Consider the following 21,244-nt stretch of genomic DNA (forward strand, 5'->3'; position numbering starts at 1 on the left):
AACGGCCATCGAGTGACAACGCTGAGTATCCCAAACAAAAGACAAAGAAGCAAATGCAATGTCTTCCACATTAGACTTGACAGTTGTGCACTCTGGGATGCATCAACCATAATGAGACCCTCTTTTCCTGTTTTTATTTTTTTTTCCCCCCCTCTCTCCGCACCAGCACATTGTCCATCACGTAAATCTCGGCGCTGTAACATCATGTAGTTAGTAAACGCTCTGTCTTAATCAGCGGCTAAAGTATGGTGTATAAGGTTACGTCCGACAGGCACCGGGATGGCTTGGACGCAACGAGATAGCTGTAATGGCACACCATCATTTAGGACAATGTAATAAGTGAATATCTAATAAGGCCGTAAAAAGATGCTTAACCCCTGGAGCTCTGAGGTCAAGCTCTCAGATAGGAGAGTAAACTGATTACGGAAGGTTCCTTCTCACGTTGCGGTCATCTCAGGATTGACCAATTCCTGACCCCGCTGTTGCGAGAGCAGTTTGCATCGTCAAGAACTCAAGTCAGCGTTTATGGCGCTTGGAATAACTAATAGGTTGGGCTTGGCCGGCTTTGGAGATAACCGGAGGAGGAGTTAATGGAACACTAAAGATTTAAGGGGTCATTCTGTTAGTCACTTTTTGAATTCGGACAGCTCGTGAGTTGTGGTAAAATTCAAACAGGCTGACTTTGTAATGGGAAACTTGCAGCTGTTCATCTGACATGGCCGATGGTGTGTCTCGAGCTGATCCTTTGCAGATAAAATTTAAAAAGTGATTGGATAAATATTCCGTCTTTCACAACCGTTCAAGCAAAAAAGGGAAAAAAAACGCCTTCTGTGATGTTCTTTGAGTTCTGATGAAACATCAGAGCTGAGCTTTACAGCTGGCTTTACAAGTTTCCACTCGCTTCTTGCTTTCATCACACGAAAAACGCAAACTTTTCAGCATCGTGCGTCACGTAGTAAATTAAGAAAAGCTTTCAGTGTTGCTATTTTCTTTTCTCTAAAAACACATTGACTTATTTTGCTAAAACAGTGGGAGGTAAATCGCTTTGCAAATCTTTTCATATCTTTTTATGCAAGTTTAAAGTTGCACTGTACGTTGCTTCCATCACATTTAAACAACCTTTGATGCACACAGACACACACACACGCACATGCACGCACAGACACACACACGCACGCTCAAAACCATTTTCAGGCTGGCCAGGCGAGTGTGTCCTCATTACGGTCAGTGAGTGTGTAGCACCACTCAGTCAAAGCTCCGACTGCCAAAATGCGATGTTCCTTCTCTTTTCTCCTTCAACCCAACCACCTCTCCTCTTTTTTTCCCCGCTAACTACATGAGCTCTTCTTGCATATCGCTTCATCACTTTTTGTAGACAGAAAATCATTACCAGTCAGCAAAGACAATTTCCTGCTCCCTTGGTCACTTAGACTCTGCCACTCACAATTCTTTTGGGGGGGGCTCACATATGAACAATTTTCTTTAATATCAGGATCGTCTCAGTCCTTGACAATTAAATATCGAAACTGCCACGGCAGTATCACACCGAAGGCAGTGAGAGTTGATTTCTCGTCAGAGTTGCCAGATGTTATTTTTTAAATGAAATATGAAGAATGAAATAAAATGCAAACAAAGTTGAAAAATGTTACCCAGCAAGTAAACGCCTCAACATTTTCCCCACGTGTATGTATTCATATGGGACGGTGGTTCTGTCGATATCTTAACTGCCGCTTTGACTGTATTGGAAAGCGAAATGCACTGAAGTCTCCATCCATCGACTGCACTCCACCGCCATCACCTAGGTGAACAAAAGTGATTTTGCTATAGCAAAAAGCTTTTTCAGAGAAAAGCCTTTTCTCCCTCGCAAAAGCAGCCAACGATTTCCATTTACCCCCCCGAGGGAGTGGTTGGAGTTTACAGTCCACCGATGGAGGGTGATGGCAGGAGCAGGGAGGACAAGAGCGCACTCAGGGATATTAGGCTCTAATGGCCACAAGTCTGATTGCCCGACGCTTAGTTTGTTCTGACCGATGCATTATCTGACTCCTTTCAGTTTGCGACAGACTCACACAAAATGATCTTGAGCTTGGTTGGCTTCCTTATGCTCTCCCTGTGAAGTCTCGTGTAATTGAAATTCAACGGTGCGTACGTGAGTGCAGCGCGGCAATCACCAAATGCACGGGCAATGTATTGACTTGCACATCCTTTAATTCAATGCATTAAGCACCTGTCTGCCTCGATTCTCTTTTTTTTGGGCTGGTTAGTCGAAGTTGAATCGGAAGAAACTGAGTCTGGAAAAGAGGAACTCAAGCAAAGTCTTAAAATCCATTGTCAGATTTAAAATTAATTTTCCTCATATGAATTAATGGAATTTAATCTGTTTGAGGTTTAAATGTGAGTAGGTGTGTGGTGAGTTTTCCAAGTTTTTCTTTTTCTTTTTCAAAATCGTCTTCAGCCTGATGTACTGGTAGCTTCAAAAATAAAATATGTAATATTAGTTATGCTAACATTTAGCCACCTAGCATGATAATAAAGGGCATCTTGTTTAACCAGGGTTGATGTTTTTGGTCAAACCATAGTTGCTGTCTTCTCCTATCCTGTTTTTCTCATTCTGTCATTATTGCACCTTCATTTTGTTCGTATTTAAGGTTTGACTGCCAAAACAAAGTTTCGCTGCATAATTTGCCTTTCTTCATCTCACGTACGAACTTTTTTATTGAAATTCTAATCGAAGCTCTGTGGGAATGCAATTAACACGAGTGGAGAGCACAGGTAATTACATTTGGGATAATGTGGTTGGACATTACAAGAAGGGTCTAACACACCCAAACGCGCATTCACGTCACGCGTATGCACAGATCTATACTGCGCACCCATCTGGAGTGAGTGTCCCAACGGTAACGCTATACATGAAACATGCTGCAACTTCAAAGTCTTTTTACTGCCTGTTTAGCTATAATTGCTTTTACTCTTGGCATGCTGAAGCACAAAAGGAACCAGATGTGAAGTGCTTGCCCGGAGCCATTCGATACATGTTACATACTATACACATGATCAATGAATGTGAGGAAGGATGGATGATTACATGCATTCATACATTACATAAATTTAGCTACTCTTGGTTGGACTTTATTTTACAACCTTTTCTGACGATGTAGTTTGACCTAATAATATACGTAGGAATTAAATATCAGGATGTTTGCCAACTCTTTGACTTTCTCTTCTGGTAAATTGATTTGGTGGTGGAAATGAGAAGACGACATCACAAGGCTAAGTGACTATTTAAAGGTTCTGTCAAAGACTCGTTCTGTCTTTAGCATCCTCCTTTCATCTCTTTCCCATCCCTGCTCCATCTACCTTCTCGCTCTAATGAGTGGATGTTGTGAGAAAGTGGGGGAACAAAGATCAGCCCCAGACAATCAATCACCTCTATCAATCGGCTGTCAAAGCACGTATCTCTCTCTGTTGGACCAATAATCAAGATGGTGGTTGTTTATCTCTGCGTATTGGAATACAGGAGCAGCTCCCTAGTTGATGGCAGTGTTACATTTTTAATATCTCTCATAAAGGGAATGTTTACATGAATGCATAAGTCCTCCGCCCTATCCCTGCTGACTTTAGACAAGAGGCGGGTTTATATATTGAACCCCACAACTGTGCACAAATTTCAAATTATATTTAGTTTCTAATGTTGTAAAAATAGGACTCGATATTGGTTATGTCACTACTTTTAAAATCAATTATTCTATCTACATTGATTACAGAATGAAATGTATTACAAGGCAACATTTTCCACATTTTCTGTTATTTTGTCTTGTTTAGTGATAAAAACAACTAAATAACAATTAAAGCAATATCAGGTATAACAACAAGAGGGATTCATGATAGCACTCAACAAACATTTTGAAACTGATTCAGTTACTGGTGCAGTGAATGTTCTCCAAAGTAAAAGCAGATGTTTGCAAATGTCTTAATTTTAGTAAACACAAAGGATAAGCTGTTTTCATGAATGACTTCAAAAATTAATGAATAATTGCTGTTTAGAGGACTTGGGCAATTATAAGTTGAAAAATGTCTTTAAATGATTCCTTGATTATTAAAAAAGTTGATTAATTTGATAATCGATTACTACCGATTCATCTTGACAACTCTATTTCATATAGACTCCTTCTTTTAGGTTATTTTAATCGCCATCAGAATTTGGAAATTATTTTTGTTTACTGAGAAACTGCAAAACTAAAGCTTGTGTGCGTTCCATTTATGTTGAGCTCTGTAAATCATACACTGGCAGGATTCCATTGCTTCAGCATTGGGACCAATGTTAACACCGTAATGCATTCATCTTGCGGCAGTCTAAACAAACGCGGGTGTGTGAGAGATTTGCGGCTGCGAAATGTGTGCGGTGTGTGCGGGATCGCAAGGTGTTGTGTAAACACTAAAATAATGTGTCACATCTGGCCACAGCACTTGCCCTGTTTTCATCTTGAATTTCAATCCATCCCTGTGGGAACATGATGCTGTTACATTTGCATGAGAAAGGTTGTCAGACTAACACCTTTTCTCATTTCTGTGCCTGCTATCTCCCCCAACCTTTCCCTCCCGGTTTCTGCAGCTCTGATAGCCATAGGCCAGTATAGCAGCACCATCGAGACCGTGGATGCCGGTTGGTGTAACGACATCACAGACCAAGGCGCCATGCAAATCGCAGAGAGCAGCAAGTCCCTGCGCTACCTGGGCCTCATGAGATGTGACAAGGTAACAATGTTCAACACAAAATGTCCGACACTGTCGCTTATCATTGCAGTGTGGTGATACAGGCACAATATTTTACTGTACAGTGAACTGGTGTTTATTTTGGGGACCTTCCAGCATAGGTGAAAAATCACAATATAAGAGACTATATACCACTCCCTCACACGTAAAATGATTTAAGCTTAGTATATATAAATAAATAAATAAATAAATAGATTTGTTAAAACAGTTTTTAAATTGTATCTTAGCACCAGTCTACCGTTGTCAAGTATTAGGAAGCTGTTCTGTACAATTACTTTGGAAAAACATAGTCACTGGTACACTTCTTTAAATAAGAGTCTTGTCTGTTGAAGTTTATAAAGTCGACTATCTTAATGCTAAGGTATAATACGAATCACCATAGATGGCCAATTTAGCTATTACGGTATTAATTAACCTTCAAAGAACTGCTACTTTGTTTTTTGGATGCAAATGTGGACTCTCAGTCTGCTGGGATAGACTCCAGCTCCCCTTAATGAGGACAACCGCTATAGAAGGATGGCTAACATTTGTCTTCTAAAAAATAGAACCCAGAGAACTACGTAGAAAACTTGTGAAGTTGGGGTAATTTGTCAAAATATAAACTATCCTATTTATGAAACAGCAACCTTTAGATCTTCTTTTTCCTCATCTCCTTGGTCTCATTTGGAACCCAACGCATCAAACAGTTCTGCACAAAAAGAAGTCTACCGCTTGCTTTGTTCTTTTAATGAGTTGTCCACAGCATTCATTTTCATATGTTAAATTCATACAGTTAGCAGGATTATGCAAAAACAAAAAAATCAAAACTGTTTTCCAAAAATTACAGCCAAGGACAAGCAAGGATCTGGTTAAAAGGGTGGACACGGGAATTAATTTTTACAGTTTAAGTCACTCGGCCATGGGTGCAACCCTTCACCCTTCCAAAATCATCAGGATGAGAATGCACAGAACTGTGCAAAAAAATTAAATAAATGCTTGGCCTTGAAACAAGAATATTAACATTACTTATAGCGCCCTTGGTAGTTTCTAAAATGTTGTGTCACATGTTGTGACTGGTTGGTGTATATTGTATATGGTCATGATTGCATAGCCACAACAATTACCGTTGCTGTGCAATAAATAAAAGACAGACATGGCGGTGAACATCTGTCCTGATTTAAAATTTGTAAATTAAAACACAATCGTTTGTAACGCACTCTAAATTCCTCACACAAATTGACCGTCAGTACGATAAGCTGTATTAACTTTTGTTTTCTTCTTGCGGCGTAACGACTTGTTTTCCGGACCACCTTTGCGAGCTATTGTGCAGTGTCGGTAGAAGTTCCCGAGGACGAATACGGTGCGGTTCGGGCAGGAAGTTGACTTACAGTGCAATCTTTTCACACGGTTAGCAACTCATCATTTTTATTCCACCATTATAATATCAAGACCATGTGTGGCGCAGCCTTGAGCTTGACCTTATGGATTTCTCAGATAAACATTCCCACCCCGCGATCATCAAGCGAGACAAGTACACCGCTCGCGTTTATCTATTTATATGGTAATAAAATGAAACATACGAGAGTCTGACAGTGACCTGGCGTGTAGCGGTGAAGCGATGCGCTCACTTCACATTATTGCAGACAGAAATGTGTATCTATCATATTTATCTCACAGTAATAAAGACTAACCGCATTACATAGCTGGTGATTACTTAGATTCCATTTTCATTTACTTCCCTCCTGCTCGGCCAACTGCGTGACCCAACAATCGATATACGCAGCCTTGCTAATAAAAAAATCTGTTGTGGAATGACCTACATCTCCAGCGGGACAACAATGTCTTCTCATTTTGTGCGCCTACCCCCGCAATACGTATTTACCTGCGTACTAGTCTTCCCGTGGTACTTGTACTGTAGCCCGGAGGATGGAAAGATAAACGATTGCGCTCCCAATGCTCTGAGGGGGGAATTTGGGGATGACTCGGCTAAGCAAAGCGGTAATTGGTGCTATTAGAGTCGTAATGGAGTGTGAATTGAGCCGAGAGAAGAGTTTGACAGTTTCCAAGGTCAGGTACGTTACCTTCTCCAAATTAACCAAATGAATTAAGTGTTCAATGGCCCTCCTGCCCAGTTTATCCTCATTCTCACATCCTAAAATAAAATTTAGAGCTATAAGTATGCCTCTAATACCGGTGAGGGCTGACCTGTGTGGGAAAAGATCACCCCACTTGTGTTGTAGGTTTGCAATATGAGGAAAGCGGGGGATTTGAGGGATGCGAGTAGGAGTTGAAGGCAGTTGTGCAAGATTGAGGGAAAGTTTGCGGAGAGAAAAGGCCATACTGCTGTTCGCTCTTGTTGGCAAACAAATAAACAGAAATGGCTTGTTGTTAAAGCGAGGTCACCCAGAGAGCGAAGAGTTAGAGAGCGAATAAAAGAGGTAAATAGGTGAGAGCCAGAGTCCGAGGGAGCTTGAGGTTTTCTCGCCCTGTGAGCCTTCAACTCCTACTCTCATTCCTCAATCCCCCGCTTTCCTCATCCTCCTCCCATTCAATCACCCGACTTGAGCCTTTCAACTTTTTGTGTAAATTCTTATTTGAATGTTGCCATTCATTTTTGCCCGAATAAAAAGTCGAAGACGTTTTTCACAAATAACAGCTTTTGGCTGAGCTCATATTCAAGGCCAAGCCAATATTTTTTATTGTACAATTACAAGAATTTCTCTTGCACCGTCAAAAGCGAACTGTTAAGAGTCAAAAAGTATTTAATTAAAGTATGTTAGGACTTTTTTTCGACCACATTGTGGTGAGCACCCGTTTCTGAAGAGGTCAGTCGATGGAAATGAGTGGTTTTTCTTGTAAAACCACACAGAAGCACAAAAGACAGAAATGAATTAAACAAAGTTTTTTTGTTCAATTGACTGGGTTCATTTGGCCATTCTGGTTTGGGAAGAAGATCACCTTTGGGAGAATAACTTAGATTGCCGTTTGCTTTTGTTGAGATAACAAATTAACAAATTCACTCATCCTTATTCTGGAAGGGTTTGCATCATGCTTTGGTGTATTCTTACCCAGAAATAATCGGGGACTGGTTAAAACTGATTTACTATTGATAAAAAAAAAAAAAAAAGAATCAATCGCATTAGCAAGTGGATAAAAAATTCACTTGCACATTTTAACATTTTAGAGCCAAAATCCAACCATTAGCTGCATAAATATTAAATGTTAAACCAGCATCAAGTGCAATAATTCCTTTTTTTTTTCACAAAAAAATCAACTCACAAATTATAACGTTTACCCTACATATCATCCCAAATCCACAAAAAAATGTTACTCCTACTCACATTAAATTATCGAGAGGTATAAGACCTTCCTCCCCCCCATTCGACAGTTATTCATGCTTGTATATAATGCACTTTCATTTAATTTCATTGCAGATTCAATTAACAGTAGCTGATTAGCATGCAGTGAGCATTATCACCAGAAAATAGTCCATCTTAATATTTTAACGGTTTTGTAGCAAACAAGATGTTCATGGGAACACATTGCTCACGCTGCCAGTGGATCACAGCAGAGACATGTCCAATCAGATGGCGAGGCTAACTAATCTCATCTCTGCACTTAATTTCCTTCTGGGGGAAAAAAAAAACCCACCAAAGCTGCCGCCTCACGCTCAATTCCACAAGGTTCTCACGGAATGAAAGTCTTGTGCAAATTACGTGACATTACATTTATCTCAGCCACAGTGTCTCTTATTCATGTTGACAAATCAATTTACCCCCACCCGTACTTATTTAACTCAGCATTGTTTCAAATAAGTGCGGCCGAGCTGCATGCAGGCTTTCCATTTTGTCCTTTTTCTTCATAGCCCTGAGGTGGACGCATAAATAAGCAGCTTGTGATGCCAACAGTTTCCCTTCGGTGAAATTCATATTTCCTGCAAGCTCTTATGCGACATCATACGAGATTAAACATGCAGGGAGCGAGGCCAGCAAAAACAGCCTCACTTTGGATCACTTCTTTAAAATGGTGATGGCATTAGATTTAGATACAATCCGGATATAATTGAATGTGAATCTTCTTCTAAATGCTCCAACGTATGACAGGGTGGCACAAATTTGTTTAGCTCGGCGCACTTGAGGAAGCACCGATTTATTTATCCTTCCGCCGTCACTGTCGAAACCAACATACATCGTAAACAATATCAGCCTGCGTGCAAACCATAAGTGTTTGTACGGCAAAAAAAAAAAAATGTTATAAACACTTTGCGTATTTGTTGCAGCCTTGCCTGGCAGATCGTTATTTCTCCCAAAAACAATGTTGACACTGTTTGGGAAATTTCGAAATAATCTTAAACTAATGTTTATCTTTGCGAGGTTTCCTGTCAGGAAGTGTAAGCTGCATGAATGTAGGATAAATAAATGTTCAAAAATGGAACTAACTCGCAAAAACAAGCTCAGCATTTCGTAGGCGAGTTAGACGACAGTTTGCAAGTTCCGCATGGCCCTCGCAATCTCTCTCACCGTTTTCCCTCCCACCTTAAGTGGAGTAAAGTTTCCGAGTGGGTCCTGTCAGTCTTGGACAAATACAATCTTGCGATAACCTTGACACGCAGTGCCGACAAGCCAAGTCAGCTCCTTGCTCGGGCCTACCCCCAAATTTGTTTGGAATTGTCAAATGGCCGGGAATTTTAATGCACCAGCTGAATGTCACAGGACCTCGAGAGTGTAGAATTCATTTAGGAACTGCTAACAGGATCCAGCTGGCGCTCCTCGCACCGAGCAGTGTGAAGGATCGATTTCCAACCGTCACACTTTATACAAACGTGCTTCCGTACTGTATATGTTTGCCTCCCAGGCAGTCGGAATTGTGAAGGACTCATATGAAGACCCCCACCCCCCAGCCCTTTCCCTTCAAAACTGACCAAGCACAAGCCACAAGTCTATTTGATTGTCAGAATATGTAGCTAATTTGTCTCGCTCCTTGCCGTAGCTGACCATATACGGTGTTAATGCGGCCTCTGATATTTTTCGACTGCCCCCCCACCCCTCACACATACACACACTTGCCCATCAGAGTGATTTCCTTTTGTGTCGCAACATGCACAAATGTAACGTTTGTGTGAGCGAGCGTGTGAGGAATTTGCGCTCTTTGCTATGAACACAGCTCATAATGGCGCATTGAAATTAGAGGCACCCTTCAGGCTTCTGCACATGGCGTGCTCCGATGATTACACCTCTGCCTCCAGGGCCCCCCAACCACCGTGCACTGACAAGAATGCCATTGATCCACCCGAACAGAATCAAATAAATTCATTTGGTCGACTCGCAGCTGTAAATTGGTCCCGCTCTTTTGATGTCGTTCAACTAAAAGACTTCACAAAAACAAGGCATGATGTTCTGGAAAACTGATTTTTCTTTATATTTTTCTGTTAGGTCTTTTGTGTGGGCGGAATTCATCTGTCTGCACTTCCACATATACACATGAACTTGTGTTTTTGTCTCAACGATACTTTTGGGGTAATTATTTCAACATTAGCTCAAAGTACTGTGAGACACCGTAACATGTCATCATGGTAAATTTTATGGTTAATGTAGCATAGAACTCTTTGGCTAGCAGGAAATTGACACATGTCCACTCACAATGACACGTTTCCAGGTGAGTTTGGTTGATGTTCTGCAAAGTCACATTGAGTGCAGACCAGTCCTGTAAATTCTGTCACCGCACTCCCCAAATCGACACCGGTTGTTTTATATGCCTCAAGGCGTGTGTTAAAGAAATCTATCAAAAGTATATCACAGCATTTGAAAAATGGTCTTCTCATAAAAAAAGTCTCACTGCAAAATTGGATCTATGTGATCAGAGAAAATTCACTTTAGTCCCGAAAGAGCTCACTGTGCTGCATGTCTTGCAAGGTCACATGCACATTAAAATGGAAGATTTTAATTTGGAACAGAGCTAGCTTTGGACCATCCAGATGGTTTGTTGAATACACACAAACAAAAATTGTTTTTTTAATCCACCTTCAAAATGGTGATTGGACATTTAATCATTTATACCCATACTGATGACAACGTTACAGCATTGTCTTTTTTGCATTCACATGATTTTATTTATTTTTTTTCATGATGGCAAAAGTTAAATTTTCCACTTTTTAGATTGAATCCAATGTTAACAATCAACTTGCGGGTATCCAACGTAAATTATTAGCATCGAGTTGCATTCCGATGGAACAAAGTCCAACGTCGGCAAGTGAATATGAGTTTCTGTTTCCTCTAACAGACTCTTTTGGCTATCCTGGGAACATGTGGAGCTTTCATTGTCTGCTGATGTATCACTTTAGGGATTTTGATCTCATTCGGCCTCAGAGGAATGTTTTCTTTCGAAATGTTTTTGCAGCTTGCGCTTATATGTACTGTAGTTATTTTTTTCTCCCCCATATCTTCTTTCCCTCCGGTGTCCGCTTCTTCTCCACCCCTTCTTTTGCCTGTCAACTTTCGCTCCGCTCTTCCCTCTCATTCTTTTAACACTCTCCCTCGCTGTTACCCCCCGTTTTCCACTACTTCATTAGAGTGAAAACAAATGGGGAGCCCGGGTTAGGAAACAGACTCGCCGAGTCAGCATGAATGTGAACAAGTAAAATAATAGCACTGACTAGTGCCGGGACCATCGGGGGGGACCAGTACTATGAGTTGTCACCTTAATGGGAATGATGAAGAAGGGAGATAGAAAGTCAAATGAGGGGGCGGAGGGAGTTGGTAGATGACAGAAATCAAGAAAAAGTAAATCAAGTAAAAGGAAACGATAGCGTATAAGCTGACTCGGCCCCCTTAAGTGTTTTGCGTAAGCACTTTGAAAGTATGTTGCCATTACCTGAATGGAGGCGGAGCAGTGTTTGGGGAACAGGTATGAGCATATCTGCCCTCCTTTTCTTCCCCAGATGGGCAAAGCAGACAGAGCTTGTTAAAAGAGCAGACATCCCAATCAATATGGTTGTTCCAGTGGAGCATCCAGCTGCCAGGGACTCCACACAGATAGGCACGACATAGCAATTTGCAGACATAAACAAGGGCCTAATTGTTCGGGGCCTGGAGGTTTGTAGCGAGAAAAACAAAGATGAAGCATTGTGAAGAGTTAGAAGCCATTTCAACTCTCGTTTAGGAAATGAGAGTTAGGCCAAACTTTCTTTGATGAGTGTTGTTATTGTGAACAGCAGGGGTGCCGAGTATTAGGCTTGTGAAACCGGGGGAAATTGAGCAAAGGTAGTGAATTTGGACGACGGGCTTTTCACTTTCCTATTTTCCGCTCGTTCGACAGATCCTTTTTTTTTCTTCCAAAAGAGACTTCACAGTTTGAGGCGGTCATTTGCCATTTATGATTTTCCTTGTAATCTTTGAATTTCATCCTGCACGGAGGAACTGTATTGAGTGTCAGTTTTAACTGAAGCCTCCTCCTGATCATCCAGTCATCTTGTTTCTAAAGGGCAAGTGCAGAGAGGGTGAAATAAAATAAGACGGGGTTCACACAGAGGGAATTGCCCTTCAAATATAAATAACGTCCAGAGCCTTTCCTGACACACCTGTGTAATTCCGTCACCGTATTTCCCCTTAAGCTCATGCAATGACATTCGAGGTTGTTGGCCTGTTGCTTTCCGCCCACATCATTTATTCATTCAATTAAGCTTTTTCCTTCTCTGGCACCTCATTTTCTTCCTCATCTGTCGCTGTATACTCATCTCCACAGAGGCCATCGTAATCTCACAGCGTCATGGCCAGAAAGGAGACACGGCTCAGTGCGGTTAGGAGTCTCGCCAATCTCGATTTGGTTGTGGACGATAACTGAAGTTTGCCTTGTTTCAGACAAGAGGCGGCAGGCAACCTTAGACTCCCAATGTCGCGTCCTACTGCGTTGGTGATGAATTAGCTTTTTAATGCTAATGGCCATAGCAGTCCCCCTCTGGAAACAGTGTCCGTACATATTTCATACATCCAGGGGGGCTTCCAGAAACTTTTCAGGCAAGCAACTTGTCAGCCTTCGTTTGATTCCTTGCATTATGAATGGCCGTCTAGAGGCAAAAAGATGCGTGTGCAAAAAAAGTTAGAATAGAACCCATGACTACGCAGCTAGCATTTGGAAAAGGGAACAGTTTAACCCCAAAAACTCAGGCGGAACATAAAGTTGGGAATTGAGCTCCTTTTTTTTTTTTTCATTTGATCATCTCGCATTCCTCAGGAAGACTCATCAAAATATTGACACAATAATGATTGCACCCCACCTTGTTTTAACTTTGACTGGTCCAATCTAATCAGAGCTCTCCTCTCTCTAAAGAGACTGCATGAATTTTTTATCATGGCGTCTCTTTGTAAGGCGAGGGTCGATTTGTCCTTGTTCTTTATTTACTCCAGAGAATGAGCCGTTCCTTCGAGGTAAAAATTAAACAGTAGCTCTGTTGTGATTGTCTTTAAGAAATTCCATTCGTGTCCAACCTCAGTAAGCCTCCAAGGAATTTTTGCTCCTGGTTCTCTTTTTTTTGTGTGTGTTCACCCTCAGTTGACGGAATTTAACAGGCTGATTATGACCTTGTTGTAGTGCCAATCACATCATCGCGTATAAGACTCAAAAACTGAACTACACCGTCCTGTTTCACCAATTTGAATGTCGCTGTCAACATACATCTTCCACGCTATGTCGTCCTTTGACAGCAATTTAATGTGTCCATTTGTATCATAGCATAATCATGAGCCCTAAATTTTGTTATGAAATGTTGAACCCAGTTGAAACAAGTCTCGGTCAAAACAAACCCTAAGTCAACATGTACGTGTATAAATAGAAGCCGACAGCAATCAGATGGTCGGTTTTGGTTAATGGAAGCCAAATGGACATACCGCGACCTCTTTTTGTTATACTTGACATCATGCACGCACATGTGAAAACATATTTTTCTTTTGCCCTTTGTGTCTTTTAATCTTCTAAATACAGCCAGAAAGTGTTTTAACTTGACAACAAATGCTGGCATTGATGTCTTTACATGTCTAATTTCTTTGATTGAAGTTGTTGTGTAATTTTATAATTGGATTCCACGTGAAAACAAGCTTAATGAGGAATCGGACCTTGCCTTAGCCGCATTCCTTTTGTTCCTATTGTCATGTGGTTTGACAAACCCGTGCTCCAGAAGCTCTTTCTTCCACCATGTTTCTGCTTTTTGGTTCAGCAGTCTGATGATATTGTGATTGTGTTGAGAGGTCCCAGATCCCATCCCGGGTGTCCCAAGCAGCACCTGACCTGCTTTTTACCAGCCATTGTTGTGAGGCTTGCTCAGCCTTCTGAGACAAACTCAAATTGGTTTCATTCAGACTTTTCCAAACAGACTCTCAGCCAATGCAGTGATAGTTAATATATCCAAGAACTCCTTAAACGTCCAGCAACATTTTTATCTCTCTTTACATTGTTTTCCATTTGTTTCCCTTATCTTAAACAAATAACTATCTTTTCATTTGTTCTGTCACTGATTTGCAAAGTGTTCAACTGGAGCTTTTCTTCTCAGCAGTTTAAAGAAAGCTCTAAATTTGAGTCGCTGCACAATCTGCTCCCTAAACGGGCTTCCCTAAACATTCACCCCCAAATGTATTTTCTGGCTGACTAATACATTCTCTGCACTAAAGTGGGCAGAGGCCAGGGGGCATTCATCTCTCTTTATTTTTGCCCGGGGCTAGCAATAGCTGCCAGGTGGCTCAGGAAGATGAACCAAAACAAAAGTACGGTGAATGATAAAATAAGAGCAGTTTTACTTTGTGGTTAGGTGCTGGGATTGTGACTGACATTTTGCTTATCAGATGTCAGGTTGTCAGCAACAGGACTTTGCAGTTTTAATTTAAATCAAATCTAGCACACTTTGCATAATAGACATTGCCGTCTTTACAAAGTCAGCTGCACCTCTGCTTTGAAAAACACACAAAAGCCAAAATTTTATTTTTAGTCGTATGGTGTGAGCTTGCCATTCATTATCTTCGAAGCTATACAAAGCACAATAAAAGATCTGCTACAAAGAGCTGCCTAATTGAAAACATAATGAATTCAGTAAAAGCAGAGGCCTTGACACTTCGGTAGCATCCAAACTGTGATCCCCGCATGTGCTCTCAGCTTGTGGTTGACCCTTTGACCTGCCACACAAACCAGTTTCGACTGTGATTTACACAGAACAAAGTGGCCCAGAGGACAGTATTTAAAGGAGGCCATCTTCTCGATTGCAGCACTAACGAGATTCTACCCCATTCCAAAAAAAGGCAATTTCGCAACAAGGGGCAATACATATGTCGATATCAATAGCAACTGCACAGCTGTTTCCACTGCATAGGCATATTTTTGTTCCCATAGTAAAATAACCGTTTCGAACAGTTCAATTTGTGCTTGAAATGTTTCTATTTGGATACACATCGTGTGGTTCACCACAACCTTGTGTAATATTATAAAGTATTGGAAAGTAGTCTTTCTGACTACCATTCTATGGATAAATATGAAAAAGATTTTTATAAATTGGAAAAACACTTCACAACTCCTCCTATATATGTACGTCTTAATTCCCAATTCTCTTATTTCTGAAACGCTCATTCAGAGGCATGCTAATATGATATTCAACTTAGTGTTTGTGTAACCGATTGATTATATTTAGGTCTATATTCTCCCCCCCTGTGAGAATGCAAATTGCTGCTACATTAGTCAGCTTTACGACACGTTTTTTACTGCAGCAAGCATCCAGGCACCGTCCGGCGTTTTTGCTAAATGCAGATTTTATGTGGTGATGGAGTGCATCTGCATCAGGAGTAGTCTTAAAAGAACTACGAGATTGCCAGGGAAGAGATTGCTCATGGGTAGAGGTCATATCAGAAAGGAGGCGTCCATCACCTTGAAAGAAGACGGAAGTCGGCTTTTCGCATAGCAGACCTTGACAAGTCTTGTTCCATCCCTCTCCCGCCGTCTTGTAAACTCTGACAACATCACATTACCCATCAGCACGCATTACGCACGACTCAGATCTACGTACTTCCATCTTTGAAGTTAAAATGGGGGAAAATATCATAAGTATAGGCCTCGCTCCACATAGCCGTGGCTATACTTCCAGATGCCTGAGTAGGGGGATATGCTGGATCATGTGTCTTGCCTTCAGACTTGGCAGCAGCTTTTGAAGGACTGTACAGTACGGGATCAGGAGGGAAAAAAAATTCTGTCAGAGAGATACACCAGAGACCCCTATTACTTTGGTTTTCAGCTTAAAGTTGCCAAGCAACAAAATATCACTGAGAGCACTTTTGCCTGTTAACAAAATTGAAAAGAATCCGCTGAGTCATCATTTGCTAAGCAAGTCTGTGCAATCCTACGCCAGCTTTTACTATGCATATATTTTTATATATATGTGTGTTTGCGCGCATATATACATATACGATAGTATGGGTGAAATAAAAGTGAAAAGTCTTCAAATTGTATATTTTAAAAAAAAAAAAAACTAAATATGAAATAAAATCCCGAGCTTTGGTCGGCCAAAATTTCAGACTTGTGTTTTAGCGGAATTGCACTTTCATCAACATTCGATGGTTTCAATCAACATTTAACGTCTCCGTAACCCGTAATTAGTGAAACGATTCTGAGTTTTGATTGGGAGACATTTAGTGGGTCTTGAGTCTTGTTGGCAATGAAGATTAATGAATGTTTTGGCCTCCCATCAGTTTGACATGTCTATTCTTCAAATGTGTTTTAATTGTAATGAAGCCCTGATTAACAAACCGGGGAGGGTTTAGGGGACTACAGTATAATATGTTATGAAGGCAATCAGGGCGTTGTCATGTGAGCTGCTAATGAGGCTCAGCCAATTGTCATAATAAACGAAAGCTCTTTGGCTGGTGTTAAAATTCAGCCTTTTGCCTCGCTTGTGTTTCTTTTTCCATCTCTCCATTACTGCGGCATATTAAAGACCGTTGCTGGATTTGATAAATGGGATCCAAGTGGCTCCACATCAATGACAAGCTCAGTGAAAATTCAAGACACCCAAAACCAGCGTCTAAAAGTTGGAAAGAAAAGCTTTAATTATTCATCGTTGGAATGTACTTCAGTTGTCTTCTGTTTTTCAGTTTCTCCCACGCATATGACACATTATAAATGACATTTTGGGTCTTGAAAATCAATAAGGTTATGGTTTTGATAATAGATGCACCATCACTGAAAAGGAGACATTTGACTTTAGCAACCTCGCCGATGTCAAGTTGCTGCAAAAGTTTGACTTTTAATCTTAAAATTGCTCTGGAAAGAGTGTCGAAACTGCTGACAGTAGAACATACAGTATGTGGCTCATTTTTTGGCATGTATTCCAAACGTACCAACTAACATACCAACCAAGCTTCAGCCCATGATACGTACAGACTATATTACGTACGTACATAAATCTAACTTAAGCTCGAAAAAAAAAAAAAAAAAGACAGCTGCCCATTTTCCATTAGCTTATTTATTTATTTATTTGATGGTGATTTTCTATTATTATTGTTAATGAAACAATGGTGTTTGGGGGGGGCAGTGAGAATGTGTCCACCACGAAGCGGTGGTGCTTTGGTAACAACGGATGACTTTGTGCTCAACATGTGTGTGAGTATTTATACATCATTTTCCCTGGACAGTGTCATGCTGGCTGGCGGGCGGGCAGGGCTTGGTTCCGGGTGGGTTAAGGTTAACCTCTCGAGGTCTCCGGGGTTACCGTGCCTCTGCTCTTTGTCAGTTTCTCGCAGTGTTCCTTCCTCTTGCTGATTTTCTGACTGGCACAGAACTGATGTGCTGATTTTTAGCCGCTGAGAGCATGAAGGCTTCATTAGAGCCGTACTACAGAACCATTTACCGCACAGTGTGTAACTGGGACACGGATCTTATTATAAACGTCTTTTGGCTCGCAACTGCTAATCCTACATTCATGTATATACCATCTAGCCAATTCTGACAAGACAGATGAGCCAAGAAATCTCAATGATCAATTAATCAAGTCATCTGTTACTTCCACATTTAGGTTGTAATCCGTGAAGGTGTTATTTTGGTGACAAAAAAACGATTAATAAAAAAATAGCGATACCACAAAGACTGTTATGAACTGCCATCACGAGCAAACTACAGGATTTGAATGGCATTTCTTATCACTGCCCATTGTTTAACTGGAGTCGTCGCCGTGTTTGCAGGTGAACGAGGAGACAGTGGAGAGGCTGGTGGTCCAGTACCCTCACATTGTATTCAGCACCGTAATGCAGGACTGCAAGAGGACCCTGGAGAGAGCTTATCAGATGGGCTGGAGCCCAAGTGCTTCCAACGCCTTGTAGCTGTGGCTGGATTAGACACATAATGTATGCATAATGACGCACACACTCGTACACACACACACACACACACGCACACGCACACACATGTTGAAAAAAAGCAGCATTTTTCTTTCAAACGTTGACACATGCACCATATTTTCAGCTCAGTCCTATTTGGTTTTCATTTACTGTTCAAATATGCATGCGGACACACGCACATGCACACACACTCACACACAGACACACACACACACACAATGAACTATTGCATATAATCAATCCACCAACTGAATGAAACGTACTATGTACCATCGTCCGCAAGTCAGAAAACGACAAGCAGTTCGTCAAGCTCCACGGGATGTCTTACCGGGCTTAAGGATTTCTGAACTTTGCACGTTTAAGATTGAGCGCAGCAAACACAAAGATGACTGATAAAAGTGGCAGTTTAGAAAAGAACAATTATCCCGCCAAGTCGAGTCTAGCGACGCGTTCATTTCCTACGAGGCGACGCCCACTGCAGCGGCGACGGCGGCGAGACAGACTGAGCGAATACGGACAACGACCGTGACGACAACATCCTCCTCCAGCTCACTTGAGGTTTTTTGACAAACACGTGATGTTTATCTTGACTTTCTTGCTCGTGCAGTTTGATGTGAAAGGATTTGTGGATTTCTTTGTGTTTAGATGGTTGTCGAGGCTACATGTAAACGTTGTCCTGATGCGGCACACGCCGGCTTGGGTTGCGGCCCAATCCTCCTTCCCTCCTAGGCCATTGAATAGCAGGAAACCACATTGATTATTTCTCTAAAAGTGCATGATTAGATCTTAGATCAAGATTGGCGTCTGACTGAGTTGACTGTCTGAAAACCGTCTCAAATTGGACCGAACCTCTCTGCATGACATGGGAACGGTGCTTTAGTTTTATTCACACGAATTGAATTAGAAAAGCAGAATAAAAGTATTATAACGTCAAGTTTGAGGATTACAGTGGAACCTCTAAATTCAAGCGCAGGAACATGACTGTTTGGACTTCAAAAGCAAATGGAAATTGAATCAATCTGTTTCAGGATATGTCACAATTTTGTTTGTATTCCATTGTGGCATCTTGCATGATGACAATCCGAACATGTTAGTCTACTTCTGAATTGTCGGACTTTGGAGGTTTCACTGTATACCCCAAAAGCACCAGGAAGGGAAATGCCTTAACAAACACCCAATTAAGTCAGTTGACTCATGAAGTGTTAGAAGAATCTTTATCGTTCACGAGTTTTCAAATATCATATGGCGCCCATTGTATGGCCCGGTATATTCATATACATGCAATTTACTTATTAGTGTTATATCGATTTTTAGCATATACTTGTAACATTAGCTATGTAGCAGTTCGGTGAGGGATTTCCTCCGAGCGATAGAGGACCCAAAATTGGTAGTGGAGAGTGGATTACTGTTCATCAAACAAGTTCAGTGCAGACAAGCAGGGTATTTTTTTAGCGTTGGCCCTGGCTTCCTCTCCAATGAGTCACCCAGCTAGCAACAATAGCTTCTTCTTTTTTTCCAGAGTATAAAAATGTACAGTACAATGTAGTTTGAATACAGCAACACTTTGTACAGCATAAGAAGATTTCACACAACTAAAAAGTTGATTTTCCCCTTGTCAGGATTTGTAGACGTAGCAGTCGCAGGGCTCTGCTCCCTGTGTCTGGTTTTGTTCTTTTGTAATCCCCATTCGCACTTTCTCCTTCGCTAGATGTTGACATACTTGATTCTTGATTTGTTAAGGCAAGCGTAAATGACTGGATTTGCATAAAGATGAATAAAACACTACAACTTCAAGCCCCGCCCCTGCACCCACCACCCATTCCTCTTCTTTACGTGTGAAATTGAGGTGACGCCAAATATCTAAAACAGCAGGAACATGTTTTCCCTCTTATTTTTCATAAAGTGGTGACAGCTCTTGGCTGCAGCTTTCCCCTTGACTCGTTACTTCAATTACATTTTTTGACCATAATGAGCATGATGGGCGACACTGTAACATTAGGATTCAGTGTTAGCGGATAAAATGCTAATGAGGACACCAGCATGTCGGTCGGCCATTACATCCAAAGGTCACTTAATGTACAAATAGCACTCAACAAAGTTTCTGTCGTACAATTTCAGCAGAAGATTGTATGACTCTACCAACCAATCATTATATTGTTATGTGATAGACTAGCTAAGAATACGCCATAACAAGCAAAAAAACGAACGAAAATAAACGAGATGCTTTGCTAACTGCTAAGCTAATGCCAAATTTAGTTTAGCAAATTACCAGAATAAATCCTTCGGTAGTACAGTACACTAAACAGATGTCTCAATCGAGAGTGAATTAAAATGTTCTGTTCCGGTTCTGTTTGTGCCACAAATGAAGACCTCCGAGGAAATTATACAAATTAGGCCACTGGTGCGTTACAACATTGAGCCGGTCCAACCATTTGCTGTTTATGTGGTCACTGGTCAGAGCTGCTCCAGCTGTCTTTTTTTTTTGTCTCTGCAGTCTTGCTTTATTTTTTCACCATCTACTAGTGCTCGAAGAAAAAAGCTTCAATGGCCCTGACGTTTGCAGTCTATTTTAATGATTTTTAGTCTCTTAATTGAAGTATTTTCTTTTGAAAATGAATCATGACAGTTGTACATATACAAACAACTGAACTTTTTAAACCATGCCAGACCTTTTAAAGTACTCCCCCGTGACTATAGGCTTTTTCTTCTCAAAGTTAGTTAAACAATTCTGTAGCTAAAGTTAAACCCGACTTCACAGTGATTGAAATGCACAATGGGCTCCTAAACGTTCCTGGTTCCTTTTGTTGAATTGACAAAACAAAATATCTTGTCTCCTTCAATCTGCTTCACTTCTAAAATGAAATGGAGAGGCACAATCAGTCTACACAAAAGATTTAAAAAAAAAAAAACTACTGTTCAATCAGTTTTGTTTTTTTTGTCCATACTCATGTATTACACTGACAAAATGGGAGGTATGGCATCAGACACGATAAGGAACTTGTCTTCCCAGCAATGAATGTTTCATTTTAGATCGAGTCCACAGGTAAATGCTGAATTAGTGTATTAGTTCCGTGTGGTAATGCAATAATGTCAGTGGTGTATAAAAGAAAATGGGCAGTCATTGACAGTCA

At 40.9% G+C, this 21,244-nt stretch overlaps 1 protein-coding gene across 3 annotated transcripts in view; it reads left to right on the forward strand.

Moving 5' to 3' along the window:
* The window catches only part of fbxl17 (F-box and leucine-rich repeat protein 17), a 146,780-nt gene extending 126,868 nt beyond the window's left edge, over positions 1 to 19,912 (forward strand). For 2 of the 3 annotated variants that reach the window (XM_037258431.1, XM_037258432.1), the window contains 2 exons: positions 4,613 to 4,755; positions 17,958 to 19,912. In XM_037258431.1, the coding sequence (XP_037114326.1) occupies positions 4,613 to 4,755; positions 17,958 to 18,095 (281 nt within the window). In that variant the 3' untranslated portion in view covers positions 18,096 to 19,912. The remainder of the gene's footprint in view (positions 1 to 4,612; positions 4,756 to 17,957) is intronic. The other variant, XR_005098725.1, reaches the window with a different exon arrangement.
* Positions 19,913 to 21,244: the final 1,332 nt, after the last annotated feature.

This window comes from Syngnathus acus, chromosome 9, assembly GCF_901709675.1.
Source record: "Syngnathus acus chromosome 9, fSynAcu1.2, whole genome shotgun sequence".
NCBI classification, from domain to species: Eukaryota; Metazoa; Chordata; class Actinopteri; order Syngnathiformes; family Syngnathidae; genus Syngnathus; species Syngnathus acus.